Genomic DNA, 12,592 nt, shown 5'->3' on the forward strand with positions numbered 1-12,592 from the left:
TAAGTCGCCAACCTTCCACTGAAATGAATGACTGCTGGTTGCTGGCAGTCTGAACGGGGCTTAAGGGGGCATGCACACCAAAGCTTTTACGGCGGCAACTGGTGTATGTTTTCAGTTGTTACCAATGGAAGCACATCGTTTTGGAATTTAGCGTTTTTTTTTTTTTTTTGAGAGTTAAAAAGCTCAGCTCATCAATGTCAGTGAAAGTAAAGGAGGGGCGGGACAAATATCACAACAACAACCAGCCGATGCATCATACAACGACTGATAAACAAAGCAGAAGTATTACAGCAACCAAAGCGCTCAATCTGAAGAAAGCTGGCAGTCTCCTGAAATAAAGCTTTCCGCCGGGCATTTTAAGGGATGTAAAAAGCTTTGGTGTGCACACCCCCTAAAGGGTCATTTGATGGGATTTCATGTTTTTTCTTTGTCATTGGAGTGTTTAAAGCTGTTAGTGCATATAGAAGATCCATAAAATCGCAAAGATTAAAGTCTCAAGCCCAAAGAGAAATTCTTTCTTAAAGTGCACACCTTCCTAAAACACCTCATTCAAACACATTGTATTTACATCACTGTGTAGAAAGATTTGCATAACCCCGCCCAAATGTATATGCAAATAAAGAATACACAAAGAAAGAAGGCGTAACTTCCACCTTTTTTATGGTAAGGGGTGGAACATTTCCATCACACACTTGAGATATTCGGCTAATCACAACGCACTGGATAGCTGGCCAATCAGAGCACACCTTGCTTTTCAGATGGATGTGCTTTGTTTCTCAAAGGTGGGGCATAGAGGAGCAACAATGATGTACGGTATGTAAAGAATAATTGAATCATTTGATGGTCTTGTCAAGTTAAATTATTAGAAAATAATGCACCCCCAAGATGGTGATCGCGGATTGCAGCCGTGCACTATTTTTTATTTTTCGCTTACACCACAGTGACACCGCGGGCATGCATTTGTCTCCCCTGCTTAAACCACAGTTACCATTATTTTAAGACATTTAACAGGTCAGGTGTGCATTTATCAAAAATAATGCATAATAGTGTTTTTGTACATTAAACCATGTAAATACATTGCATTACACCAAATATACAAAATAATGATGTTTTAAGCAATTTATTTTTATTCTATTAAACACAAAAGAAGATATTTTGATAAATGAAAGTAACCAGGACCCATTGACTCCTATAGTATTTGTTTTTTAACTATGGAAGTCAGTGGGTACTGTAGCATCAACCGTGTGCTTACCATTATAAATCAAAACCTTTTTTGTTACTTTAAAAATAAACTTATACAAGTTTATAGCAACATTAGGGTAAGTAAATGATTACATAATTTTCATTTTTGGGTGAACTATCCCTTGAACAGCTTAAAGGCGGGGTGCATGATCTTTGAAAGCCAATGTTGACATTTGAAATCCCATGAACAAAAACGCCCCTACCCCAATGGACCCTCTTTTGATAGACCCGCCTCACACATACTCAACCCAGACAATGATGTTGATTAGTAGACACGCCCCTTACTGCTTAACAGTACTCGATCGAGTAACAGTGCCTTCAGTGTGTTTCTGGTTATATGAGTCACATTTAATATAAATCAACATGCCTTATGATTTAAATTGTTGTTAAACAGTTTTTGTCTATAGTTCTTGCTAGCTACGCCAATGTCATAGGTTCATTTTACATTTGCAACACATTTATTGTTAAGAATTACTTTCTACTGAGTCGCTTTGCATTACAGGTTCTGCCACATGAATAAATGTGCTTTGAAGTGCAATTACTTTAAATGATCAATAGCTTATACAGTAGTTTGAGAAGTAACAGTTTCTCCAACACCATAGCTAACCATTGGCATATGAAAATGAAACAATAAGTAATTCGCAGCAAGCCGCCGTTATTAAAGTAGGCAGGGTGATACTTCAATAAATGTGAGCTGGCAAGAGCTAGCAATAAAATGCAGTTCGAGCAAATCAACATCTTAAAGCCAAGTACCACACAGCTTAGATGGCAGAACAAAGCAGTCTGATTAATATGACGCTCCTTATTCTGAAATGAAACCAAAGATTGCTGCCCTTTGTCAACCATGCAATTTAAAAAGTAGCACCGTCTCTTTTCAACAAGCCACTCGTGCTGCAGTACTCGAGACGGGACATTTTGTCTCGGTCTTGACTGTCTTTGGTCTCTGTCTTGGTCTCAGACTTAGTGGTCTCTGAATTTTATTTATAAATGCGGTCACTGCAGAAATTCCACTAAATTACTGATGCATTGTCTGATTTATGTGTTTACATAAATCATTGATTTATTTCTTAAAGAGCACCTATTGTCCAATTCACGTTTTTACATTTCCTTTAGTGTGTAAGTGTATTAGTTCATGTTAACGAAAAGGTACAAACTCCAAAGTTAACAATGACGCGAGATATCGTCTCCAGTGTAAATATCTTTTCTTGGACTACAACAAACTCACGGATTGTAAGCAACAGTTTACGGTTTCCCGCTTCGGACTCTGCCTGTAAGTTAACGTCTGTTAGCAGCCTAATCTTTCAAACATGGTAAGGAGCATCACATTTCCTGCTGATGTCAGAGGTATTCAGGCCAATCACAATGTACAGATTAACTGGCCAATCAGGGACACAGAACTTTTCAAACTGTGCATTTCAGATAGATAGTAAAATCTGGAGCAACAAACATGTATGGTATGTGGAAAAAACTGTGTTTTTAACCATAAAGCACGCAAACACAATGTATTAGACCAAATATACAAAATAATGTTGTTTTTTAGCAATGAAATAGGTGCTCTTTAATTGATTTCTTTTGTTAGTGTTGTGCCGTTAATAGATTAACAGGGGATTGTCCAAAAATATAATTATAAAGGCCCACAATATCCATTCATTTTTGATGGATTTGGTAATGTCTCTGTCTAGACTCGATCTTTTCTTGGTCTCACCCCCTTAAAGTCTTGGTCTCGCCACCCTCTGATCTTGGTCTCGACTACAACACTGTGTGTTACACAACAAAGTTTAATACTTAGGGTTTGTTCAAATCTCTAACCCTAAGTCTGAACAAGAAAAATCTTCCTTGAGGCGAGAGATCTTCCTTGACATCAGCTATTTTAAGAACATCACAGTTAACAAAGTCAGCCTGACGGAAAACAAACAACCAGACAAAAGTAAGAAAGAAACAAAGTTTGGGGGGGAGAGAAAACACAACAGCAATCCCAAATGATGCTGACAGTAACTGCAAGCAACGCTAGAATAATGTGCTGTTGGTTTTCTTGCCACTCGGAGGAAAAAAGCAAAAAAACGCTCTCAGCATTAGATTTTCACCTCACCCACGCTTCCAAACACCTTACGTCTCGGCTACAACTTCTTATGTCACTCAATTGTTTCACAATATTAATGCCTTTATTATTTCCAGTTTGTGTGAAACGCTCTCTTGGGCCTGGTCTTCGCAATGTAGTTCACCATTCAAACTCAGACGTTCAGTGGCAAAACACAGCAGTTTACTGATTCTTTCTGGCTTTGGTCACTTATTAAACAACAATTTGGCTAAACCAGGATGGTGTCTGCTGAGATGTGCATCTTCTGAAGAGATCATAAATATTACTGTCGCCATCTAATCCATCGGCACCTGATGGGCTTGTGTTAGTATTTCTAATGAGCAGTAATTAAGTGGCGTCTACATCTCTTCTCCTCCGGGGCGGCCGCTGGTATGCGGCATGTTTGTGCTCAGGATTATTTAGGAGACGTTAAGAAAAACCAATTACACGTGCCGTGGCTCACGGTGAATTTGAATTAGAGTTTATTGCTGTCGCAAATGTCAGATTTGTGCAAATGCAGTCACTCGACATCATTATTCCCCTCAAAAGCCCACGAATGGCACGCTGTGCGGCTCCGCCGTAGCTTGACAAATATTTCGGCGAGCGCTGTTAACCTGCATTCAACATTCAACGTCCTAAGGTTTTCCACAGCTGTGGATTACAGGTTTTAAAAATCTTATCGGCCACAAAACTCTGCTATGCTCTCATCTGATGAAAATTTTGTTTTGGTGAAAAACTAGCTTATATATTGTATGCATGCTCTTATATTACGAAAAAAGGAACAAAATGTATATTGCTATGCCATTACAATTCTTTATCCTTGTTTTCTTTGCTTATTTATGACAGTGCAAGTCATTCATATAGCATAACTTTGAAGATTTAAGAAGGCAAGAAGAAGTGTATGCATGCATGCATTAAGGAAAAATAATCAACTTTAGGTATCATATTTTACTGACATATTTGTAAGTAAAAATTCCTGACTCTATCACTGCATGATAACGCTTTTGTCTATATCGACACACAACCCTTCACAGTAATCAAAATGAGCATCCTTTGATACACAAAAATATATTTATCTATAAATAATTCATCTGTTTGCCTGGATCTTCCGTTTTCTCCGAGTCTTACTGGAGGCAATGTAGGTGGATTTCCCAGAAGTCCCTACATGAAGCTTCCGACAGACTCGGATTTTCTGCTACATTATACACAGGCCCTCAGCTAATATTATATTTCTCTGTTGCCACTGGAACAATAAAATAAAATAAAATGAAAACATATACTCTCTGAGCTGTGAGTTCTCATTTCTATATTGCTTACATAACGACGGAGGACTTAAAGAAACAGTATCAAAAACTGTCAGCCTTCGTTTGTTGCTTATACAAAGTTAAACTGTATGTCACCTGTATAGCTCAGTGGTAGAGCATTGGGTTAACAGTGCAAAAGGTCATGGGTTTAAACGCAAAGAACACTCTATACTGATAAAAATATATATACCTTGTAATGCACTATAAGTCGCTTTGGAGAAAAGCTCTGTAAATGACTTTATTTTAACTTTAATGCTTCTATATTTATTAGTTTCATTCTACATATAAAACAGACAAAATATGTGACCCAGTCACAAACTTTTATTTATTTATTTACTGTTTTTCTTATAAGATCATCCTACATAATGTAAACTAAACATATAATCTTGCTAGTGTATATTTATCATTGACTGAGAAAAGTCATGTTAAAGATTTATAATCTCATATTAAGATTCAGACTTTAACCTTTTCACAAACAGGGATATTATGCAAAAATGTCCCTTTAAAGAGTTAACTGCTGCTGTCCTATGATTGGGACACGAGTCCACTTCAATATTTTGCATTTAAATTTAAATCTATCACTTCACGACAAATTATATATAATTGGAAAGGTCTAAATGTGGGTTCACACCAGACGCGAGTTCAACGACATGCGTGAGTAGATTACATACAAAGTCAATGCAAAGACGCAATCAGACGCAGCCTTGTCTGGGGCGATGCGAATGACGTGATATGGGCGGCACGTTGACGCAGAAACATGCACTTTTGCCTCAAACGCGTCTTCACCCAAATTGAAAATATTCAACTTGAGCAAAAAATTTGCATGACACGATTTACATCCCACGAGTAATCTATAGTGAGTAATGCCATGTCCCACGTTTGGTGTGTACATAACATAAGAATTTTGTTATTTTAGAATGCATCATATTTCAAAACCTTTCAGGAGTAATAATAATGTAGTGACAGTAATTTATTAATTTGTGACAAGAGTATGCAGCAAACTGTTGACACCTAGTGGCCGTTGTTGGTAAAACCACTAAAAGTGTAACACAAACATCATTTTTTGTGATTAATTTAAATATATATATATATATATATATATACACTTTATTGCATTATTTCTGTTTATTACAATAAATGTACACTGCTATTTAAAAAAATATTTAATTTCCACCTTCAAACACTTTTGTGAAAAACTTTAAAGTGTCTTTTTTAAAACATGACCAAGATAAGGTTTCTAATTATATTAATTTAAAGGTGTATATCACCATTACACTCCCACCCAACTTAAAAGGGGCTGCACCAGTTTTTTGAAAAACACTTTGGAAAAGTGAGTCAGGCCGAGTATCAAAACACACTTGTAGCCAGTCAGCATGTCTACTAACCGACATTGTTGCCTGAGTTACGTATGTGTGGGGCGGGTCTATCAAAAGAAGGTCCAGATTCTATTGAGGTAGGGGTGTGTTTGTTTAGGTAATTTCAAATGTCAACATTGGCTTTCAGAGATCATGCACCCCGCCTTTATGGGGTTAAGTTTGTGGTTTAAAAGATCACTTTAAAAACCATTCAGTCTTTGTTTCAATAAATGTCTCGTAATGTATCCATGTTTAACAACATCCATATGAATTTACAGTGCTGTATAACTGTACATAAATATTTCTCACCCACGCTGCACAGCAGACGTCACCTTTCAGTAATAATGGCAACCTAATGAATTCATCCCACATAAACAAAATAAAAATCTTTGAGTTCTCGGTACGTTGGTTCACCTTTGAACAGCCGTGATGTCTGCAAACGACGCTGTTTGTGTGAAATAATGAATGCAAATGGACGTCGCTCGATACGACAGCATGGGCAAATAGGCCGACCGCATGCACGGCCTGATCAAAGCCGTCATCAGGTGCACCTGACATTTAGCTCCCAGATTTTCATTAAGGTGAATGATTAAAAAAGAGACGGCAACCGAAGTGAGGAGAGAAGCAGTGAGACAGGTATGGACAGATCGGATCAACACGTGTGATATTAAACACAGAGCGATCTTTCAGAAAGAGAGCGAAACACCTGTTGTAACAGAGGAGCCATCATTCAGTCAAATAAGATCATATATAACCTTCGACCACAAATCCAGTCGCACGGGTATATTTGTAGCAATAGCAAACGATACATTGTATGGATCAAAATGACGAATTTTTCAGTTTTATGGCAATTTTTTTTTTATATAAATAAAATAAATAATGCACACTGAGGTCAGACGTATCTTGTCAACCAGGTTAAGTTGTGCAGCTGTATATTTCAAACAGGGAGGAAACCCCAGTCTTTGAATTGTAATTTTATCATATGCTGTTTTAATAAAGATGATCGTGACATCTCACATGATGCTTTGACTTGCATGAAAACATTTACACAGAAATATTTATTGTATACCGCTGTCCACTCCCAAATTACAGAGATATGGGGTCAACATCATTCAGCGCAATTATGAGATGATATTCTGATAAATTGAATCACATGAGCACCTGTTGCAAAAGAGTGACTGATGCAAAACTAATACATTAGAGCAATGCATAAACGTGCTGATATTAAATATTTGTCTATTTATGATGCTAATGTAAAGATGAAGTCGGTGTAATGGTGTGTAAAGCTTCCCTCATGACCTCTGTGTTGTCAGGCACCGATTTGCTCCTTGAATGCTCACCGCATAAACAAAAACCCTTTGAGATCTCAAATGAGCTCATGAGAAGAGCAACAATCAAACACTTGATTAATCAACCGGATGATTTATCTGCGGACAAAAGACGCATTTTAGTCGTGCATGTGTGTGGGTGCTGTACTTCCCAGTATACAAATACAGAGAGTTTAAATGTTTGCTGCGTTCGTTTGGAAAGAGTTTGGAAATGTCCTGATTTGAGAATCGTATGATCTGTGTAATCTGTAATGTTCTCACCCGCCCATCATGTTATCTTACCCTAAAGCAGGATGAGGTGACACTGTAAAATTAGATGGCCTTTATAATCACAAGCTCTGTATCACACGCACACATTTATCCAGCCATCTTTAAATACATTCACTGATTTATAAAGTACTTAATGACTGAGCATCTAAATGCAGACTCTCAAACTATTGTCCAAATATAGTCTGAGGTTTCATTAGGAGATTTATTACAACATTGAAAGCTGCTAAAGCTGTTTTTAGACATGATGAAATGTGAAACCTTTAATCAAATGAAATTACAAGAGTACAAATCTTAATACTCAGCGGGTGTAAGCTTAATATTGCTTCAGATTAGCTTTTAATATTTCATTTCTATTCATTTGATTTTCTTAATTTATTTATTTATTTATTTTGCTTTTCATTGTTTTGTTTGTTGTTTTCTATAAAAAAAACACAGATTTGGATTATTTAATCAAAACAAGTCAATTATTAAAATACATTTTAGATGGAGTTAGTGTTATGAGTGCAGATTGTGTTCAGTGCGTTTTTTAAAGTCCATGTAAAGTCAGATATTAACCCCTTCAGACCCTGCGTCCACTGGCATGGACATCACATGTTTTGTGCTTCAAACCAATAAAAATACTGATCAACCAATCAAAATAAGGCACAACTGAAGAATCAGGTGTGAAGGGGTTAAATAAGTTCTGAGTTTGTCACACCACAGAAAAATGTGTTTTACCACCCAACCCAACTTGGAAAAAAAAACAAGTAAATCAAATCTTGGAAAAATAGGATTGAAATAGAAGTGGTGTGGGCGTGTCCGCTGTCGGCACAAACCACGCCCACTCGTGAGAAAGCTGCCGTCTATCTCAACTTTCTTATATTGCTATAACCTGAATGGATGCTCGCAATTGTGTTAGGGGCGGAGCCATGCACGGTGGCTCAAGTGCATCTTCGAGCCCCCATTTAATGCCCACCTAAAAATCTCAGAAATGGTGAAAAAACTGTTTAACTTTGCAATTCAGTACAACATAGTTTACAGATATTGATGTGTGTTTCGGCAATACATTTTATAATGTGTTTAGAAACAATTCAGGGTTTCCCGCAGAAAATTTGTTAGTTAAGGTGGAAGGGTTGTGCAGGCGGGCAGGCCGGAGGCGTGGCAATCAAAGGGGCGGGGCGTAGGCATCATGATGAACATATTTTTATTTAAAACACTCAAATAAAACTCAATTTTGAAGAAACTATGACAGAAAAGGAACACATACTAGATTATTAATGAATTAAATGTTTTATCAACAGGCTAGTTATCCTCCAGACATTGACGGACCATGTCTTTCTCTCATTTCAGCCATGTGGCGCGTGTCCGCTCGTGGTGTGAAGCTCGTCCACGCTATTCTTCAAGATGCACTTGACGGCCTTTTGTGCAGCGAATTTTTTTTTGGACGACCTTGTTAAGGTGGTAGGGTATCCCAGCTTAGGTGGGCCGCCCGAACTGAAAAGTGCTGCGGGAAACCCTGCAATTTTCAAGATTAACTTTACAGGGACTTAATCAAAAACACAAACATACAGACCTTGGAAAACAGTTGTATATTCGTGTGAATCTCTCACAGATATTGGATGATAATGATAAACACAGTACACAATGTCATCATCCTGAAAACTTATCCTGTACACAAACCTGTTGACATTATTGGATTTAAAACAAAACATGATTTGGTCAATAAAAGAGGCTTATAAATAATAATGGCCTCTTTAGAAAGTTTAGCCAAAACTTACTGTACACACACATAAAAACCTGGGTTATTTTCAACCCAATGTTTGGTCAAAAAGAGACGATCGTAATGTGCTGTCACTGCTGTGTTAAATTATCCCAAAAAATGTTTTAAATCAATGGGTTAAGACAACCCAGCATAGGTTAAATTACAACCCAATAGGTTGGGTTTATTCCTTTTTGACCCAGCGCTAGGTTGAAAATAACCCAGCATTTTTAGTGTGTATACACAAATACACAATTCTTATACAGGCACACGCACACCCCGATTTACATACTGTATGCGCATTTGACAGACTCTTCAATCTAAAGCAACTTACAATACATGATTCAAGCATCACATTTATAATCAGTATGTATGCACATTGGGATTGAACCCCATGACCTTTGCACTGCTAATGCATTGCTTTACCAATTTGAACAGACTTGATAAATCACACTCACTGAATAAGCAAATTAAACTTGAGAATGTAAGATTAAAAAACCTGTTGAATCTGAAAAATATTTAGCTGATTCGTATCAGTATTGCTGGAAAAATATAATATGCATCATCGTGTACATTACAAAGATGAACACAGATACAGTCAGACGGCCATATATAGATTCACATGCCTTCCTGAAGCTCTCAGGGAACTGAACCCTCAGAGACCGCCTGCAATGGGATTCTCCGATGACAACATCTTCATACAGAAGGTAACACAAGGGAGACGTGTAAATAATCTTATTTTAGAAGTTAAGAAAAACAATGTAGATGTGTGTAGTTCACACGCACGTGCACTTTTGTTATTGCATGTTGCAAATCTCCAAACAGTTGCTTAAATCAAATCCATAAATACCACACAAATAACCAGTCATTCCAGACTACATCTACTATCAGTACAAATGTGAGCCCGACTCAACTGTATCACAGACTCGTATTATTAATGCATTATTTAACCTTTACAAATTCTCTTCTCCTGCATTATGTTTTTCAGAATGGTAATCTCCTTTAACTTGGTAAGACCCTCAAATGTGATTACTCCACAACAGATAATAAAAGAAAAACCTATCTGTGCCACAGCATGCAGTGTGCATCCAGCTCCAGTGTGGCCTAAAGGACTTCATAAATCTCATGTTAAACAGGGGCTTCTCCAACTGAGTAAGTAGAGCCACCTACTGGGGTTGTTTATATTGCACGTCTGGGTTTTTAATTGAAGAGTCCTGTAAAACTGTTACAATGAAGGTAACACTCACAAGAAGAGTTTACGAGCGAAGGCCAGTAGTTTACGGAGCATGTCCGAAAACAATTCACTGCTAGATTGGACTGTAACTCACAGCTGACCATTTATGTCTTGGTGGCAATGCAAAAAACTTTTAAACACATTTTAGGTTTACAGCTGAATAACATTAAAGTTGTAGATAAAAAGTACAGTGGTGTTAAACAAAGTTGTACGGTGAGAGACATTTTACTATAAAAGTTATAATACAGAAGCTTACTGTAAATTTCTCTAGCAATAAAACATGCTCAGCTGCAAACAGATCCATGCATGCAAACAAACTACAATAATATTTTAAACGTGTAACTACTACTGTAAGTAGACAAATGTATTGATGTCAACAGTATATCCATTTTAATGAAGTACATGGAGTAGGAAAAGTTTTCAAAAACCCATAAGCCTTCTAAATTAATTGACATGCAAATGTTTTCTTGCTATATTTAATGCATGCATTTACCAACTATGCACTGATCAAGACCACAACAACTAATGCATGGCCAAATCTTATTTTCTAGATCTACTTTCACTTGTCTGCTGTCATATAACAGAGACATATTCAACTTCCAAGTCAAACTTTCTACTGTACGTGCACAAGAATGCAACACTTTAACACCCAATATTACCCCAAAAATGTTCTTCTAATATTTTTCTGTATATAAAACATTACAAAATCTACTTTACATTGAAGAAAAACTTTGTGAACGCTTTAAATGCAAGTCATCTCAATTGATTGAATTATTCACATTAATTATATGCAATATCACAGTTTACACATGATCCATCATTACACATCGCCGTAACAGATAAGTACAGATCAATAAGACAAAGCTTCAACACAACATGAACTGATCTCCACCCAAATGTTGCATTTCAAGCTCTTCACCCTTAGCTGGAAACATGTCAAACCCTTGACACCCTCTCCTCACCTGGTATCTCCTGATGTGGCACATTATGGAGACTGAAGCCTTTGGACATGTACGCATGGCGCACGTCGCCGCAGCTGCGCGATTTTACATCTCCAGCAAACGACAGCGATACGACGAGCGACAGAGAAGTGAAAATCACGACAGGTGTCCGCAACATCGCAGTACAGGTCCCGTGCCCAAAATCCACCCGATGCGTAAAGGCGCACAATGCGCAAGACGCGCGTATGATCCGCTGGGAGAAACGCGCTCGGCGCACCGGGACTCGCAGCTGCAGGTTGAGAAAATGTTTCAGTCGTTCATAAATCACGACTCATCCACCACATAGCAGAAGTCCGACACGAATCCGCGTGCAATAAAGGCGTCTCTTATAATAAAAGTGAAACCTCCAAAATCCTGCGAACCTAGCCAGAGACTGAACTTCTGCTCTACACAGACGCGCACTGTGTTTCTTTCCGCGGGTGAAAGTAGGAATCCTGAGTCTCTCTTTCTTTCTCTCTCTCTCTCTCTCTCTCTCTCTCGCTCTCTCTCTCTTTCTTTCTCTCTCTCTCTCATACACACTCACACGAGCTGATAAACCGCACAACCCAGTGGTCGAGAATGAGCAAAACACGGAGTGGATTTCTCAAGTTTAATGGATTTTGCTAGTGAATTTTAAAAACTGAAATTTTACAATTAGAAATGTTGGAAGTATATATTGGAAATTATTAACCAGAAAATGTGTACATCTTGTAAAAGTAATAACTTTATTGAGCAGAAAAACGATTTGCTAAAGCAGGCAAAAGGATTATTTTTTTTTTACCCATTTAAACTCGACTTTAAACTTTGGCTTCCGGAGATGCTTACATCAAACATTTTAATGCAAAACAGCAGTGCAGTGTAAATGTTTAAATGATCAACTTATGATTTAACAAATAACTTGTAATGCTTTTGAATAATTTAAGTAATGTCGTTTCTAATAACAAAATTGTTCTCCATAGACATCACATCATCATCTTCTTTCTTAATATAGACAGCATTTATTTTAAAGTCATTATTTATTTAATCTGAATGCTTATAATATATAATTACAGTATCAAATAACT

The 12,592-nt window shown here is 37.3% G+C and overlaps 1 protein-coding gene across 2 annotated transcripts in view; it reads right to left on the reverse strand.

Moving 5' to 3' along the window:
• Positions 1–12,001, reverse strand: part of gpc6a (glypican 6a) — a 226,447-nt gene extending 214,446 nt beyond the window's left edge. Inside the window, exon 1 of one of the 2 annotated variants that reach the window (XM_065254142.2) lies at positions 11,511–12,001. In XM_065254142.2, the coding sequence (XP_065110214.1) occupies positions 11,511–11,667 (157 nt within the window). In that variant the 5' untranslated portion in view covers positions 11,668–12,001. The remainder of the gene's footprint in view (positions 1–11,510) is intronic. The other variant, XM_065254143.2, reaches the window with a different exon arrangement.
• Between the last annotated feature and the right edge of the window lie 591 nt (positions 12,002–12,592).

This window comes from Paramisgurnus dabryanus, chromosome 4 (assembly GCF_030506205.2).
Source record: "Paramisgurnus dabryanus chromosome 4, PD_genome_1.1, whole genome shotgun sequence".
Classification (NCBI taxonomy): domain Eukaryota; kingdom Metazoa; phylum Chordata; class Actinopteri; order Cypriniformes; family Cobitidae; genus Paramisgurnus; species Paramisgurnus dabryanus.